Below are 17,459 nucleotides of genomic sequence, written 5' to 3'. Positions count from 1 at the left end.
TCACGCCCCCCGGGTGGCGATCGCCAGGGCTCGGCCCGGACACGCCCCCCGGGTGGCGAACGCCATGCGGACACCCGGGGAGCGCCGGGCTCGGCCCGGACACGCCCCCCGGGTGGCGATCGCCATGCGGACACCCACGGAGCGCCGGGCTCGGCCCGGACACGCCCCCCGGGTGGCGATCGCCATGCTGACACCCACGGAGCGCCGGGCTCGGCCCGGACAGGCCCCCCGGGTGGCGATCGCCCCGGGTACACCCACGGAGCGCTGGGCTCGGCCCGGACACCCCCCCCGGGTGGCGATCGCCATGCGGACATCCGGGGAGCGCCGGGCTAGGCCCAGACACGCCCCCCCGGGGGCGATCGCCCCGGGGACACCCGGGGAGCGCCGGGCTCGGCCCGGACACGCCCCCCGGGTGGCGATCGCCATGCTGACACCCGGGGAGCGCCGGGCTCGGCCCGCACACGCCCCCCGGGTGGCGATCGCCCCGGGGACACCCACGGAGCGCCGGGCTCGGCCCGGACACGCCCCCTGGGTGGCGATCGCCATGCGGACACCCGGGGAGCGCCGGGCTCGGCCCGGACACGCCCCCCGGGTGGCGATCGCCATGCGGACACCCGGGGAGCGCCGGGCTTGGCCCAACACGCCCCCCCCTGTGGCGATCGCCATGCGGATCCCCAGAACTTACAGGATTGGGCGCAGCCATCTTGGTCTTCCCAACGGCCGGATGGGCCACCCGGAGTCCCGCCCCCAGCCTCTGGCAGGCCCAATCATGGGCATAGCGGAGGTGCGGTCAATTTGCATGTTTCTCTATTATAAGGTAAGATATTATGATTTATATATACTCACATATATAATATACATACATGCAAAATCAATGTTTTTCTTTCTCATAAACAAATGCATACACACATATGTACATACATACATAGTTTAAACTAGAATCCAAGGATGCCTTTTAAGTCTCTTTTAATTTCTTGATTACTTTTCCATCTGTTATTTTCTTGCAATTTATGTATTGAAGAAACTGAGTTGTTTGTCTCTGAATTTTGTTGATCACGTCCTTTTGGCTTCATTAAACCTTTCTGTCCTCTATTTCCGATAAGTTGGTAATTGCCTCTTGTATCTTTAAATAGCTAAGTCTAAACTTGGGAGGCTAAACTAGATAACTTAGAGGAAGTTACAGAATGTATTTTTGTTTTCTTTTAATATATTTTATTAATTTCAGAAGTAAGAAGGGAGAGGGAGAGAAACATTAATAATGAGAGAGAATCATTGATCAGCTGCTTCCTGCATGCCCCCTACCTAGATGGAGCCTGCAACCTGGGCATGTACCTTGACCAGGAATCGAACCTTGACCTCCTGGTTCATGGGTTGACACTCAACCACTGAGCACACCGGCCAGATGTATTTTGGTTTTCTGCTTAAAATATCTTTCCTTTTTTTCAGAGATCTACAGCGAATAACCCTGCCCAGCATTAATCGCCTAAGGCACTTCACCAATGACACAATTCTGGATGTCTTCTTCTACAATAGCCCCACCTACTGTCAGACTATTGTGGACACAGTTGCTTCTGAAATGAACAGAATATATACACTTTTTCTGCAGAGAAACCCTGATTTCAAAGGGGGTGTATCCATTGCTGGTCATAGTTTAGGTAACAAATGAATTCTCTGTAACCAGAGAGGATGATCACACTTTTAGGACACCTCTTTTTGAAGAACAGTGTCTTGTGTCAGTATCAGATGCAGAGGTCTAGAACTGGTCTGTGATGAAGAATTTGGAAAGGGTTGGAAGGGTGGTGGTGGCGTGGAAAGAAGACTCCCGCTTCATAGATTTTGCTACATGGGTAATTGACTTATTATTTTTTTTGTATAAAGACAACTATTTAGAAATTGTCCCTTCTTTCTTCTATTTTACTTATAGGTTCGCTTATATTGTTTGATATCCTAACAAATCAGAAAGATTCTTTGGGGGATATTGACAGTAAAAAGGTAATTTAGATGTTCAGATAGATTCTCTGTGCTTAGTAAGGATTTTTAGATTTTAGAGTTATTTTTTGTTTTTCACTTAGTCATTCCATAACTTCAAATTTACATGTATTTTAATAGACTTGTAATTATCTCTGTCATTCTTTGATGATAGAAGCAAGATAGCAATACACTTCTAGAAATGTTTGCCAGAATCTAAAATAGCTACACATATCTTATTTTTCATTATAAGTATGTACTACTAATCTATTATTGGAATTATAAAATTGAGCTGAAATGGAATTTGCATATGATAAAATGAAGAATGAATTAGATACAAATTGATATAATTTATAGTAATTGTTTGAAAGCAGTGGGAGGACTTAATGTTTAAACATCTTTTAGTAAAATAAAGTCCTCCAAACACTTATCTCTAGTGCTGAGTTAGTACTTAGCAAAATGTTTTATATTTTTTCTCTTTTTGATGCAAGTGTCCTATGAGTTCTCCCAGGGCAGGGGCTTTGCCTTAGATTGTTTTACATCTTAGACTGTATCCCTAATAAGAACTCAGTAAATGTTTTGTTAATGATAGTGAACAATGCTCTGATAATTATTCACTCATTCATTTATTTTAAAACACATTAAGTTTCAAATGAAGTTGCAGAAATTTAGAGATCAGTACCTCTTAATTTATATTTTGTATAAATCACAATTTAAAGTTAAGATACATCTCTATGTGGAAATGTTAGTATATATATATTTATTGTAAAATTGTATTAATAAAGGAAAATATAAGGAATGTAGAGAATAATGAGCATTACAATTTTAATTTTCAGGATTCGCCAAGTATGGATCAAGGAGACACACTGACAATAGAGGAAGATCTGAAGAAACTTCAACTCTCTGAATTCTTTAGTATCTTTGAGAAGGAGAAAGTAGATAAAAAAGCTCTGGTAAAAAATAACCTTTTATAACTTCATGCCATACCATTTTTAATATTTTTTATTGCTTTATCATACTGCTTAGTAAGAGCCTGCCCTTTGGAAACATTTTAGTCATAAATACTTTGTTATCATTAGTAATGTTCTTTAGCATTATTTATGTGTCTTAAAATTATATCAGGTGATCTTTGCTTTGTGGAAGTTTAAAGTTCAGAAAGTCATATTGATATGCATATAGCAATAGAGCAAAGACTAAAAAACAGCACACCTCAGAAAACATGAGAGCAAGAAGAAATGACCAGTAACTATTCCAACTCTTATTTTCTGTTATACTCTCACGAGCAGTATTATAGATATTTGCTTGTTTATTTGTGTTGTGGGTTTTTTTTGCCATTTATGTTGTATTTTTACTCTGGTTTTGATATATTAATTCAGTGGATATTTAGTAAATGTTTACTGTGATCAGGCATACTATACCAAGTACTAAAGATAGAGTGGTGAATAAGACAGAAATGGTCCCTAACCTCATGGTGTTTATAGTTTACGGCTAAAGACACCTATTAAGTAATCGAAAACATAATTAAATTACAATTGTGATAAGTTCTAAGTAGGAAAAGTACACAGTGGTATAAGAATGCATAGTAGGAGGAACTAACCTAGTTTGGGAGGGTGAAGGAAGACTTCCCTAGTCAAGTGAGTAGCACATCAGCTGAGATCTTGATTGTTATTCTGTTTCATGCTCTCTGCTTAATGTTCTTACTGCTTGTGTCCAGGAGTAGGAGTATAATCTTTCTCAGGATGTGACATCCAAGTGAGCATGGAAATCAAGGAGGGTTTTTCTGTCATGAAGTTAGATACCTACTTCTGTTGATTTTTAAAAATAATACAATGTTATCTATATTACTATAGCATTGATACTGTAGTATTGATATTTTAAATTCTTCTTTAGGCTTCTTTATGAATAAAATACTATTTTCTAAGTTATTAATGATGTACTACTAGGGAGCCCTAGTAATATAAAGCAAAGAACAGCAGAGTACTTAAGCCTTATCCTTCTAAGAGAACAGGGCATTTAATTGATTTTATTATACCTAGAAATAAGAAAGATATTTGATTTTCTATGCCCAGGCTTTATGTACAGACAAAGATCTTCAGGAAATGGGAATTCCCTTAGGACCAAGAAAGAAGATATTAAATTACTTTAGGACCAGAGAAAATTCAATGGTATGTGCTTAATATATATAGCTTATAGCAGTAAACAGTTTTCTACATCCTTGTGTCCTTTTGCTTTGTGAAGTCTAGAGAGCTAAATAATTTTGTTAATTGGTTTTTGGCTCTGTTTAAGAAATTAAACACATTTATTGATGCCTTAACAGTATTACTAGCTTTAAAAGTCATATCTCCCCTAGACTCCTTTACAATTCCCTTTTTTCATTTTTGTCTTATAACCGCTTTATTGAAATACAATTTACATCACATACCATAAAATTCTTCCTTGAAGAGTATACAGTTTAGCCCTGACTGCGTAGCTCAGATAGTTAGAGCACCATCCCAATACACCAAGGTTGCAGGTTCAATCCCCCATCAGAGCACAGCTAGTATAAGAATAAACCAATGAATTAATGCATAAATAATTGGAACAACAAATCAATGTTTTTCTCTCTAATAAATAAATAAAAATATATAATTTAGTGGGTTTTAATACATTCAGAGCTGTGTTACCATTACCACTAATTCCATTACTCCCCGCCCGCCCCGCCCCCCCCCCCCAAAAAAAAAAAAAAAAAAAGAAAACCTCATACCCCTTAGCAGTCACTCCCTATTCCTCCCTGCTATGGACCACTGATCTGCTTTCTGTCTTTATGGGTTTTCTTATTCTGGGTATTTTCATATAAATGGAATCACACAATATGTGCCCTATTGTAACTGTCTTCTTTCTCTTAGCATAACATACTCAATGTTTATCCATGTTGTAGCACTACTAATACATTCTGTTTGGCCCCTAAATTCCTTTCCATATCCTAGTAGTTAATTATTTTTCAACATTTTTAGCAGGTTGCTCAGTTCTTATTTAAGGCCCAGTATTTGCATCATTTTTCTATACCCATAGAGACATTCTACTTGCTTTAATCAGAAAGGTATAGCACTTTATTGAACTCCTTAGCAATCCTCACTATTCTTTTCCACAGTGCTCTGCTATTGTTTCCTCTCATGATGGTTGCCTAGAGTTTCAACTGCTGCCCAAATGGCTGTGTACCGCTTTCATCATTTTAGAGCAAATAGGGATGTCAATTCATAATTCAAGCCAACTTTTGTTTTTATCAACTTTATTGTGGTTTCATCAGTTTTATCTTGTTTTCTGAGAGACTTGTCTTAGAATTATTGGCTGTCATTTCAGAACTTTCCCACGTATTTTTTCAAACCGGTAAAAAACTGTATAATCCTTTGGATATTTTTACTGCATAGTTCCACAAAACTATTCTTTATTCTTTAGGGCATTAATAGACCAATTCCACAATCAGCTTCAGGGTTGAATATGTCTAATATCCTCAAAGAATCCGAGTTCTGCAGTAGTGCTGATGGTACTGGAAATGACTATCTGGATGTTGGCATTGGGCAGGTAACAGTACTAATTCTCTTTGTTCATTTTATCGCCTGCCATTCATATGGTAAGAACAGATGTAATTTTGTTATTGAGAGATGCTTTTAGCCCTGGCTGGTGTTGCTAAGTGGTTAGAGCGTTGGCCTACAGAGAGTCTCGCGTTCAATTCCTGGTCAAGGGTATGTACCTGGGTTGCAGGTTCACTCCCCAACCCAATCCAGTTGGGTGCAGGAGGCAACCAGTCCATGTATCTCTCTCACATCAAATGTTTCTTTCTTTCTCTCTCTTCCCTTTTCTCCCCCTCCCTCCTTTCCACTCTCTCTGAAAAAGCAATGGAAAAATATCCTCAGGTGAGGATTAACAAAAAGGGGGAAAAAATAGAGTAAGAGAGATGCTTTTATTTTCTCCTTCCAGGTATCTGTAAAATACCCCCGACTCATCTATAAACCAGAAATATTCTTCGCCTTTGGATCTCCCATTGGAATGTTCCTTACCGTCCGAGGACTAAAAAGAATTGATCCCAACTACAAATTTCCAACATGCAAAGGTTTCTTCAATATTTATCACCCTGTAAGCATTGGACAACTCTTGTGGTTTACCTGAATATTAGGGTTTATGGTAAAGAGCATACAATTTTCTGTTGTGTTGATTTACTTTTTATGTACTCTTCTCTAGTAATGAGATAACATAAATAGTATGAATTTGGAAGTGATGTGGCAGAACAACTGTGCATTTAAAAAAATAAGCTTATAATCATTCTTATCTGATAAACATTAGCAGTTCCTCAAACTCCAGCAGAGGTATATGTAGCTATTGTTTTTCCTATGTAGTTTGATCCTGTGGCCTATAGGATTGAACCAATGGTGGTCCCAGGAGTGGAATTTGAGCCCATGCTGATCCCACATCATAAAGGCAGGAAGCGGATGCACTTAGGTAAGACTGAGTACAGAACTTGCTAATTCGAGACCTTCTGGTCAATGCAAACTGACTGGACCTATTCACTTTGTTTAGTTGTATTGGGCCCTTAACTCATTGTAAGCCATGTAGTTTTCTTTATTCACATGTGTTTCAGAACTGAGAGAGGGCTTGACCAGGATGAGTATGGACCTTAAGAACAACTTGCTAGGTTCACTGCGGATGGCCTGGAAGTCTTTCACCAGAACTCCAGAACCTGCCTTACAAACTTCTGAAACTACAGAAGAAACGGAAGCAGAACCTGTGTCAAGTTCAGAGAAGCCTAGTGGTCAGTGACACTGTACACATTGATTTCCTACATCAGGCCTGATATGAGGGGCTCCATGGTGTGTAATTCTTATTCTCCAAGGGACTTCTTACTGACCCTGTTTTATTGTATAGGACCCATGCTATGAGTCATGATGGGCCTTCATCTTTGCTAGCCTTTTCTATCATCTAATAGCCACAAATTATGGAAGAACATTATTTGTGAAGAAGAATGTCAAGAGAAGCCAAGCACTGATAATGAGACTTTAAAACATCCCCAACTTGGGAACTATGGGGGTAATGTTAAGAGCCTACTCTCTGAAGCACCTTTTACAGGGGAATGTCTGTGTATTCATGGACCAGTTTTATTTCCCTGGCTGGGGACTAGGTAGGATACTCTACTCTTAGTTTTACAGTTAACATTGTATTTTTTTATTTAGTTTGCAAGTGTCTAAAGAGTTTTATCCCTGCTTGCATTTAGTTTATAAACTAAAGATAAATGAATTATCTACCAAAGGTGCAGGAAAGAAAAAAGGGATTAGATAAAATCAGTGTGACCTGAGAGCCTTTAAAGAAAGATGGGAGAGAGCTTTCTGAAGAGAGAGTAGCTCATCTTACAGTAAACTTGGAGTCTGAGGAGAGGTAAGGAAGCCTGGAGGCTTTAGAATCTTAGTGTGGTTCTTCCATGTCCAGATGTTAACACAGAAGATACCTCTGAGGCAGTTAAAGAAGAAGTCCCCCCGATCAATGTGGGAATGCTGAATGGAGGCCAGCGCATTGACTACGTGCTACAGGAGAAGCCCATTGAGAGTTTCAATGAGTATTTATTTGCTTTACAAAGCCATCTATGCTACTGGTAAGTGTTTGGTATTTTTTTGTTTCATTTGTTTTTGTGTTTTTGGTCTAATCTATACTAATAAAAGAGTAATATGCTAATTAGACCGGGAGACCTTCCGGACGTCCTTCCAGACAAAGCCAGGGACTTGGCCGGCCTGCAAACTGCCCCCAAATGGCCTCAGCCCCTCGCCCAGGCTGGCCACAGCCCCCAGCGAGGACCCTCACCTGATGGGGGCGTGGCCAGCCTGAAAACAGCCATCAGCCCCTTGCCCAGGCCCACTCTGCCCCCCACAGGGACCCTCACCCGATGGGGTCATGGCCAGCCTGCAAACGGCCATCAGCCCCTCACCCAGGCCAGCCATGCCCCCCAGCGGGGACCTCCACCCTGAAGGGGGTGTGGCCAGCCTGCAAACCGCCCCAGGCCCCTCACCCAGGCTGGCCCCGCCCCCAAGGGGACTCCCACCCTGATCCGGGACCACCTTCATGGCAGACCAGCCGGCCCCCACCCGTGTACCAGGCCTCTATCTATACTAATAAAAGGGCAATATGCTAATTAGACCAGGAGACCTTCTGGAAGACCTTCTGGACGTCCTTCTGGACAAAGCCGTGGTGGCGGGGCTGAGGCAGAGGCGGTTAGGGGCAATCAGGCCAGGAGGGGAGGGCATTTGGGGGTGATCAGGCTGGCAGGGGGGCCAGTTGGGGACGAGCAGGCCGGCAGAGGGGGGCAGTTGGGGGTGAGCAGGCCGGCTGGGGGGCCAGTTGGGGGCAAGCAGGCTGGTGGGAGGGCAGTTGGGGCAAGCAGGCCAGCAGGTAGAGTGGTTAGAGGTGATCAGGCAGGCAGGCAGGTGATCGGTTAGGAGCCAGCGCTCTCAGATTGCTAGAGGGATGTTGGACTGCCAGTTTAGGCCCGATCCACTGGGATCGGGCCTAAACCAGCAGTTGGACATCCCCCGAGGGGTCCCAGATAGGAGAGGGTGCAGGCCGGGCTGAGGGACACCCCCTCACCCCCTGTGCAGGAATTTTGTGCATCGGGCCACTAGTTGTTTCATAGTCTCCAGGGAATCACTGATCTGCTTCTGTCACTATAGACTAGTTTGCATATGACTTTTATATAAATAGAATCATACTATATACTCTTTTTTTTATATGGCTTTTTTTATTCACCGTGTTGTTTGTATCGGTAGTTCTCTCCTTTTTATTGCTGAGTGGTATATGAATGTACCACAATTTGTTTAGCCATTCATGCACCTGTTGATGGACATTTGGGTTGTTTCTAGTTTTTGGCTATTACTGAACTGCTATGTTCAAGGTTTTGTATGAACATATTCTTTAGCTTCTCTTGGGTAAATATCTAGGAGTAGAGTGATGGGTAAAATGATTTTTAAAAGAAATTGCCAAATGGATTTTCTGCCAGCATTTTCCATTCTCATTAACAGGATGAGAATTCCAGTTGCTCCATAGCCTCAACAGCACTTGGTATATGATTGGTCTTATGATTTGTCTCTCAACCTTTCTAAATGGGTTGTAATGGCACCTCATTACAGTTTTAATTTGCATGTTCCTAATGCATAACAACATTGAACATATTTTCATGTGTTTGCCATCCCTACATCTACTTTGGTGAACTATCCAAATCTTTTCCCCATTAAAATTGGAGTATCTTAGTAAGTTGCAAGAATTCTGTTTTCTAGTTACAAGTCCTTTTCAGGTATATTTTTCCTCAGGATGTGGTTTGTTTTTCATTTTATTTTAAAGGCAGAAGTTTTTTATTTTTATGAAATCCAGTTTATTAATGTTTGTGCTTTCTGGACATATTTAAGAAATCTTTGCCAAATCTAGCCTTTAGGATTTCTACTGTGTTGTCAAAGTTGTATTGTTTTAGCTTTTAAAGTTAGGTCTATGATTCATTTTGACTGAGTTAATTTTACTACACTTGATCTTAGCCAAAAGGCCGAGAAGCAATTGACTGAGTTAATTTTTAATATGGTGTGAGGTTAAGGATTAAGGTTCATTGTTTTGCAATTGTCCTAGCAACATTTGTTGATAAGTTTATTGAGAAACCGCTGAATTGCCTTGGCTATATTTTGTCCCATTGATCTATTTATCTGTCGTTATGCCAGTAAGACAGTCTTGATTACTATAGATTTATAAGTCTTAGAATCAGGTATGTGGGTCCACCAATTTTATTATTTGAAGTTATTTTAGCTATTGTAGGTTCTTTGCATTTCCATAGAGGTATGTTTTAGAATGAGCTTGTGTCCTGGCTGGTGTGGTTCAGTTGATTGGAGCATCATCCCAGACACCAAAAGGTGGCAGGTTCAACTCCTGGTCAGGGCACATACTCAGGTTGTGGGTTTGATCCTCAGTCGGGGTGTTGCTGGAGGCAACTGATTGATGTTTCTCTCTTACATCCATGTTTCTCCTCCTTCCTTCCTCTTTCTAAAAACAAAAACAAGCAAACAAAACTTGATAATTTCAACCAAAAAGTTTTCTGGGACTTTGATTGTGATTGCATTTTATCTGTAAATCAATTTGGGGAGAATTGATATCTATATTATGAGTCTTCTGATCCACAGACATGATATCTCTCAGTGTACTTCAGTTTTTACTTTCAGCAGTGTTTTGTAGTTTTCAGTGTATTATCGTGTACACAATAGCTTTATATTGCATTTCTCCTATGATCCTGTTTCTCTTCAGATTGAATAAATCCAAAAAAATAGCATGCCTCCTAACATATACTTAAGGACCTTTTTATTTCCTTTTCTGGGAATTATCTATGCCCTTTATTATCTTTTACATTGAAATATTGGTGGTTTATTTTATTTTATTGATTAGTCTGCAGTATGAGTTGCATATACCCTTCCCCCAGTTTGTCTTTGACATTGCATACACTTGTTTTTGCTTAGTAGAAAATTTCATTTTTATGTAGTCAAATTTTGTTATTTCCTTTTTGGCTTCTGGAGTTTGTGTTATACTTAGATCTTTCTAACTTTCCAAAGAATTTCTTACCACAGTTTATTCTGTTATTTTAAGATTTCATTTACATGTAAATCTTTCATTCTCTTCAAATTTATCCTAATTAGGTGTGGATTGATCCACGTCATTTTCCAGATGGCTATCTAGTTATTAGAACAGTTAATAGATTTGAGATTCTTCTAACTTTGTTAAATTCCTATATGTATTATATTAATTTCCTACATATATTTAGGACTATCTCTGAACTTCCTATTCTTTTCTATTGATACTCTTTTTTTTTTTTTTTTTATGCACCAGGATCCACCATTTAAAATCCCCACTTGTGCCGAAACCGGTTTGGCTCAGTGGATAGAGCGTTGGTCTGCGGACTCAAGGGTCCCGGGTTTGAATCCGGTCAAGGGCATGTGCCTTGGTTGCGGGCACATCCCCAGTGGAGGGTGTGCAGGGGGCAGCTGATCGATGTTTCTCTCTCATCGATGTTTCTAACTCTCTATTCCTCTCTCTTCCTCTCTGTAAAAAATCAATAAAATATATTAAAAAAAAAAATCCCCACTTGCCCTGGCCAGTGTGTTCAGTGGTTAGAGTGTCAAGGGCATGTACTGGGTTGCAGGTTTGATCCCTGGCCCTGGTCAGGGCACGTATAGGAGGCAACCAACTGATGCTTCTCTCACATCGATGTTTCTCTCTCTTTCTTCTCCCTACTCTCACTCTCTTCCTTTTACTCTCTTCTCAAAAAAAAAAAAATCAGTGGAAAAAATATCCTCAGTGAGGGTTAACAAACAAACAAGGATGGTATGGCTCAGTGCTGACCTATGAACTAGGAGGTCACAGTTCGATTCCTAGTCAGGACACATGCCTGGGTTGTGGGCTCGATCCCTGGTGGTGGATGTGCAGGAGGCAGCCAATTGATGATTCTCTCTCATCATTGATGTTTCTATCTCTCTCTCCCTCTCCTCTTCCTCTCTGAAATCAATAAAAAAAATATATTTTTTTAAAAAGGGAATAGTTCTTGGTTATTTACTGCTAGTTTTTTTTATATTACTGGACATAATGCTAGACTTCCAAACCACTGCCAATTACATCACCTTTGAATCTTTTTGCAATAGTAAAAAGATGAATTTGCAAGGTGTTGCATAGATTAAATGAGTTAATATATGTAAAGCATCTAATGTAAATGTTAGTTCCTTCTTTTTTTTTTTTTTTAGTTCCTTCCTTTTACAACATAATTTTTTCTCCTTACAGGGAGTCTGAAGATACAGTATTGCTGGTCCTCAAAGAAATCTACCAAACCCAGGGTATCTTCCTTGATCAGCCTTTACAGTAAAAATGAATCTTCTATGGCTGCCTAATGTAAGTTTTTAAATGTCATGTGTACAGCATAATTCCTACATATTAACATGTTAAAAAGAACTAAGGAGTTGGGCTCTTTATAAATATACTTATCTGTTGCCTGTCACTAAACTCTAATTTTTCTAGGAAATGTTTTAGTTATTATTCATTTTTAAAGGGACTCTGATTAACATTCATGGGGAAAAGGTCTGTAGTGCTGTGATTAGTGTATATGTGAGCGTGCATGTGTGCGCACGGGCTTTGCTAGTGATTTGGCCCAATAATATTTGTCATTTTTAGGATCCAAACTCAGAATCTTAATAGTTCTGATCATCTAAGAGTTACCATGGCAACATTTACAATTTTAATTACAAACATCCCATCCTGAGATTTACTTGGCCTTTTAGATGTGTATTATATCTAACTAGAGGCCCGGTGCACGAATTCTTGCACAGGTGGGGTCCCTTGGCCTGGCCAGCGATTGAGGCCTATTAGGGGGCTGGCTGGCCATGGGGAGGGACTGTGGGAGGTTGGCCAGCTGGGGAGGTGGGGAGGGACCACGGGAGGTTGGCCGGCCAGGGGGAGGGGCCGCAGGAGGTTGGCTGTAGGAGCACATTGACCACCAGGGACCAGCTCCTGTGTTGAGCATCTGCCCCCTGGTGGTCAGTGTGCGTCATAGCAACTGGTCGTTCTGGTTGTTGGGTTGTAACTGTCGCTTAGGCATATATATATATATGTATATATATATATATAAAATATGTGTGTATGTATTTATTTATTAGGCTCTGGAATTCTCCCTTGGTGCCTTCCAGTTGTGCCTGCATGGTGACCTCTTTTCCCCTTTCTCCCTAGATGGACATTGAGGGGTCCTTCTCCAGAAAATCCACCTGTTTGTTGCTGCAGTTTTCCTCTCCTCAGCTGCATCATTTCTTGCATGTTGCCTGTCACTCACCATTGGGGGCTTTGGAAGATAATCTTCCATTTTGGAAGTGAGTGGAAAAGCAAAGGGAAGACACCCTATTATTTTTTACCACTGGCTTCATATAAATACTTGTCATTCTTTCTTCATAGCTGGGGGTGGTTTGCGTCCTTAATTCTTTGATGACAGTATATAGGTACCAGACTTTATTGCCTATCACGTGAGATGGTAGTAAATCTGCTCTGAGTTTGATTTCTTTTGGGTTGGTAGAAATTTGTCTAGGAAATGTTTTAGTTTGGAAGCAGACTGTTCAGTAGGTAATTGGGGTACATTCTTCTCTCACTAGTGTTCTCTGCATTGAAGGCTGCGTCTAAATGGATATGGAAAAGGCTATTGGGCAGTCAAATTCTGTTGAGCTATCTTTTCTTTTCTTTGAATTCTGTATGAAGAAAGACTAAAATGTAACTTGAAGCAAGTATTATTTGCTCTCTACAGCTGAGTGACAGGTTTATTGTTAGGAATCACTGATGCTATGCTGTTCATTGTTTTCCCACCTGTTTGGATTCCTCTGAGTCTAACGTGGACAATTTAGTTCACATTAGGTGCACCTTTATAAAGCAAAGATGTTATATATCTAGATGAAGTCTTATTTATTATTTGGTCATAGCTTCTGTTCTTAAGTTGAGGGTAAAGCTATAAAGGCTGACAAACCTGAAATTATGCAGCCTTGAATAAGTAAAATCTTAGTCTTGCATTTATGGCGAAATATAATTTGTGTAAGTCACCTGCATATTAATTTGAGCGAAGGTAGTATTGTGTGTCCTCTTTGAAAACTTTGTGAACATCATTGCCTATTTAAAAGACTCGTGGCACAGGCAGTGTTGGTTGAGCAGGTAGGTTTGGCTATGCAGTAGCCAAGGAACGGCTACTCCAGATTCAGTGTCAGAACATGCAAAGCGAGATGTACCTTGAAGAAAATGGGTGAATATGTCTGATTTTTTTCCAAGGCATCTACTCACCACTGTGCTGTAGGTTTTTTTTCTCTCATTTTCTTTGCAGTGTTTTTTGTGATACACTCCTCTCAGATTTCCAAAGGCCATTGAGTGGCATGGCCAGGCAAGCTGTTTTTTTGTTTTTAATAAATGTAGCAAGGTATTGTGAAAGCACTGGCATTTAACATTCACTTAAGCCATCCCTTGGAAAGCAGTGTTTATCCCTTTCTGAAGAAAAAAGGAAGGGGAAAGTTAATTACTGTCATCTAGAGATGGTAGAGGTGAGGTCAGGGTATAGGTCAGAGCCTGGCCTTTGTTTGCCCATCTGCTTATAGACTAATGATGACTAACCCACTAAGCAGTTTCAGATAATATTGAGTACTTTATTTCCTTTGTGTGTAAATTCTGAGTTTGAAAAAGGGTTGAGAATTAAGTAGATTCAATATATATTAGAGGGGAAGCTTTTGCTCTTCATATTAGCAGAATTGGTACTATTTAGGAGTAAACCAAAGAACAGGCAAGAGTGAGTATAACCAAAGATGAACGGCATAACTCTGGATAGCTGGATAAACCACTGCTTGTTATAAGAAATGTTTCTATCCTGCTGGTGTGGGGCAGTAACTGTAAAAGAGCTTTATATGTTGTGTATTCACCTATGGTATTATCATGATTATATATTATAGAGGGTAATAAGCTTGATTTTTTCCCTCTGGAAACAGATATTTATTTATGTAATTGTACAGCTTTATAAAGAAAAGTAATGAAGGCAAATAACTTAGAGCTAGAAATTCCTAAGTATGTTTAGAATCTACCAATTTCAACATCAGCTGAATAAGGCAAGCTTGAGTGGGTAGCAAAACTGTCTCTTAGTTTCCGTCTGTCCTTAGTAGTTGAATCAATGGATATCCTTAACAAAGTTATACTGTCAGTAAAGGTTGTTTCACAGGACTACATATGAAACCACTCATCTCTGCACTAGTCTTCTCTGTACTGGTTGTAATTACACAAAGTTACCATATTTACATTTTAATTCACTAGCATTTTAGGGAACATATTTCATTTAAAAAACTATTCTAAAAGTTACGGAACATCTAGAGGATAATACAAATAAGCATTCTAATCATGAAGCAATGTAATAAGGTAATGGGTGCCTTTCTGGCTGTAAATAACAATGAAACATTAAAAAATGATGACCAAATGGATGTCAAATATACTCTTAAATGACATCTAACATAGCAAGTTTCACTCAATTCGGAGACTTCTGGGTTGAATACGTGGAGGTGCAGTGCAGGGAGTGGTGCGCCAGGAGAGGGCATGGAAGTTCCACATCCCTTTCCCATACCTTGCCTTGTGCATCGTTTCCATCTGGCTGGTTTTGCATTCAGCTGTCAACGTAAGAACATCCAGACCTGCCTCTCTCCTTGCATGTCCACTCCCTTAATCATTAAGCCCTAAAGACAATTAGGTTCTGGTCAGCATCAGCTGTGGGTACAAAGCCTCGGGTCTTATTAACGTGACCATTTTTCTTTTTTGTATTTTTTGCAACTTCCTCATATCTCCAGAAAGATCAGATATGCTTATTTCTTGTTCAATTAATAGCCAGATGAAGAGATTTCATAGGGCCAGGTCTTGAACAAAGTTTCTGTTGTCTTGGAACTTGGGGCTCTGGCATGCTGGCCTGTGAAGGAATTCTGATTCCTCAACCTGGAAGCCCCAATAAGCTTGATTTAAATCCTTTATTTAGTTGTATATCTTTTTAATCATTTTTTATTTTTTAATTAGTTGACATACAATATTAGTTTCAGGTGTACAACCCAGTGATTAGACATTCTATAGTTTACTAAGTGACCATCCTGATAAATCTCATCCATACGATACCATACATAGTTATTAGACTATTATTAACACTATTCCCTATGCTGTACTTTATATCCCCATGACTATTCTGTAACTACCAATTTATACTTGTTAATCCCTTCCAACCCCCCCACTCATCTGGCAACCATTAAAATGTTCTCTACTATGAGTCTGTTTCTGTTCTGCTTGTTTATTTTGTTTTTTAGATTCAAGTGTTGATAGATAAGTATTACTGCCATTTTATTGTTCAATTTTGGTCTTTTTTCCTTCCCCCCCCCCCACCCTTTAACATTTCATGTGATACTAGTTTGGTGGTGACTAACTTTTTTAGCTTTTTCTGGCCTGGAGAGCGCTTCTTTATATGATCATCACTTTGAATATTTCTTGCCAATCCCTTTTGGCTTGCTAAGTTTCTGTTGAGAAATCAGCTCATAGTCTTATGGGAGCTCCCTTGTAGGTAACTGTTTTTCTCTTGCTGCTTTTAAGATTGTTTTCAACGTTTTGCTTTTTAATTATGATGTGCTTAGTATGGGTCTTTTGGGATCCAACTTGTTTGGAACTCTCTGGACTTCCTGGATTTGTGTGTCTATTTCCTTCACCAGGTTAGGGAAGTTTTCTGTCATTTTTTCAAATAGATGTTAATTTCTTGCTCTCTCTTCTCCTTCTGGCCACCCCATGATGCTACTGTTGGTATGCTTGAAGTTGTCCCAGAGCTCCTTACACTATTCTCATTTTTTTGGATTATTACTTTTGCTGTTCTGATTGGGAGTTTTTTGCTTCCTTATAGTCCAGATCACTGATTCTCAGCTTTTTCTACTCTATTGTTGATTCCCTGTAAATTATTCTTCATTTCAGTTAATATATCCTTCATTTCTGACTTGTTCTTTTTTTATGGTTTCCATGTCGTTTTTTATGCTGCTGAAATTCTAAGTTCTTTGAACATCCTTATAATCAGTGTTTTGAACTTGCATCTGGATTTCGTGTTTCCATTTTGTTTAGTTCTTTTCTGGTGTTTTGTTCATTTGGGACATTTCTTTGTCTCCTCATTTTGGTAGTTTCCCTGTGTTTGTTTTTATGTATTAAGTAGAGCTGCTACATCTCTCAGGCTTTGTAGAGTGGCCTAATGCAGTGGGTTTCCTATCGTGTCTAGTGGCATAGCCTCCTCGATCACCCAAGCTGGGCACTTCAGGTGCATCCCCTGTATGGGCTGCATGCCTTCCTGTTGTAGTTGAGCCTTGATTATTGTTGATACGTCAATGGGAGGGATTTTAGTTGTATTATTTGCACTATTTCTTTTGTGTCATGTGCAATCTCTTGACCAAGCCTATTTTAAAACTCTGGTCGAGTACCATTTTATACATAGTCCCAACTCCAGAATTGGTATTGTTTGCATGGAAAGATTAATAGCACTGATTAGCTTTGTAATATTTTGCACTTTTTGAAATGTCTGTTTTTTTACATGATTATATTTAAAACTCGAGTAAATATTGAAATAAAACCATATTGACCTGTTGCCTACCATTACCTGGTTCATTCACCATAAAGAAAATCTGTATAATAACCATTTTCTCTTCCCCTATGGATTACTAAGCACATTTTAAAAAATAAAACTTTTGAGCAAAAAACTAACATTTAAGTTCTTTTCCCTTGCCTGGTGTTTTCATTGTCATAGGCAGTTATAGTTTAGAGTTGAAAACATGGCAATTTAAAGGCAAATGCTGAAACTGATCTTGGAAGTTTATAGAAATCAGCCACTACTGTAGTTGAATCACTTATGTCAGAAGGGGAAACCAATGCATTTTACTCTGAAAATGTTC

The 17,459-nt window shown here is 39.9% G+C and overlaps 1 protein-coding gene and 1 pseudogene across 1 annotated transcript in view; one reads left to right on the top strand and one right to left on the bottom strand.

Annotated features, from left to right (window-relative positions):
* Positions 1–17,155, top strand: part of DDHD2 (DDHD domain containing 2) — a 28,313-nt gene extending 11,158 nt beyond the window's left edge. The window contains 11 exon segments of the mRNA XM_028152510.2: positions 1,447–1,655; positions 1,925–1,992; positions 2,805–2,921; positions 4,038–4,133; positions 5,404–5,529; positions 5,926–6,081; positions 6,342–6,444; positions 6,584–6,754; positions 7,426–7,588; positions 11,788–11,895; positions 12,727–17,155. Coding sequence (XP_028008311.1) covers positions 1,447–1,655; positions 1,925–1,992; positions 2,805–2,921; positions 4,038–4,133; positions 5,404–5,529; positions 5,926–6,081; positions 6,342–6,444; positions 6,584–6,754; positions 7,426–7,588; positions 11,788–11,869 — 1,291 coding nt within the window. The 3' untranslated portion in view covers positions 11,870–11,895; positions 12,727–17,155.
* LOC114233294 (U2 spliceosomal RNA) lies at positions 9,456–9,532 on the bottom strand (annotated as a pseudogene).
* Positions 17,156–17,459: the final 304 nt, after the last annotated feature.

This window comes from Eptesicus fuscus, chromosome 8 (assembly GCF_027574615.1).
Source record: "Eptesicus fuscus isolate TK198812 chromosome 8, DD_ASM_mEF_20220401, whole genome shotgun sequence".
In the NCBI taxonomy this organism is placed as follows: domain Eukaryota; kingdom Metazoa; phylum Chordata; class Mammalia; order Chiroptera; family Vespertilionidae; genus Eptesicus; species Eptesicus fuscus.
Note: the sequence above shows the minus strand (reverse complement) of the source record. Positions and strands in the feature narration are given on the sequence as shown.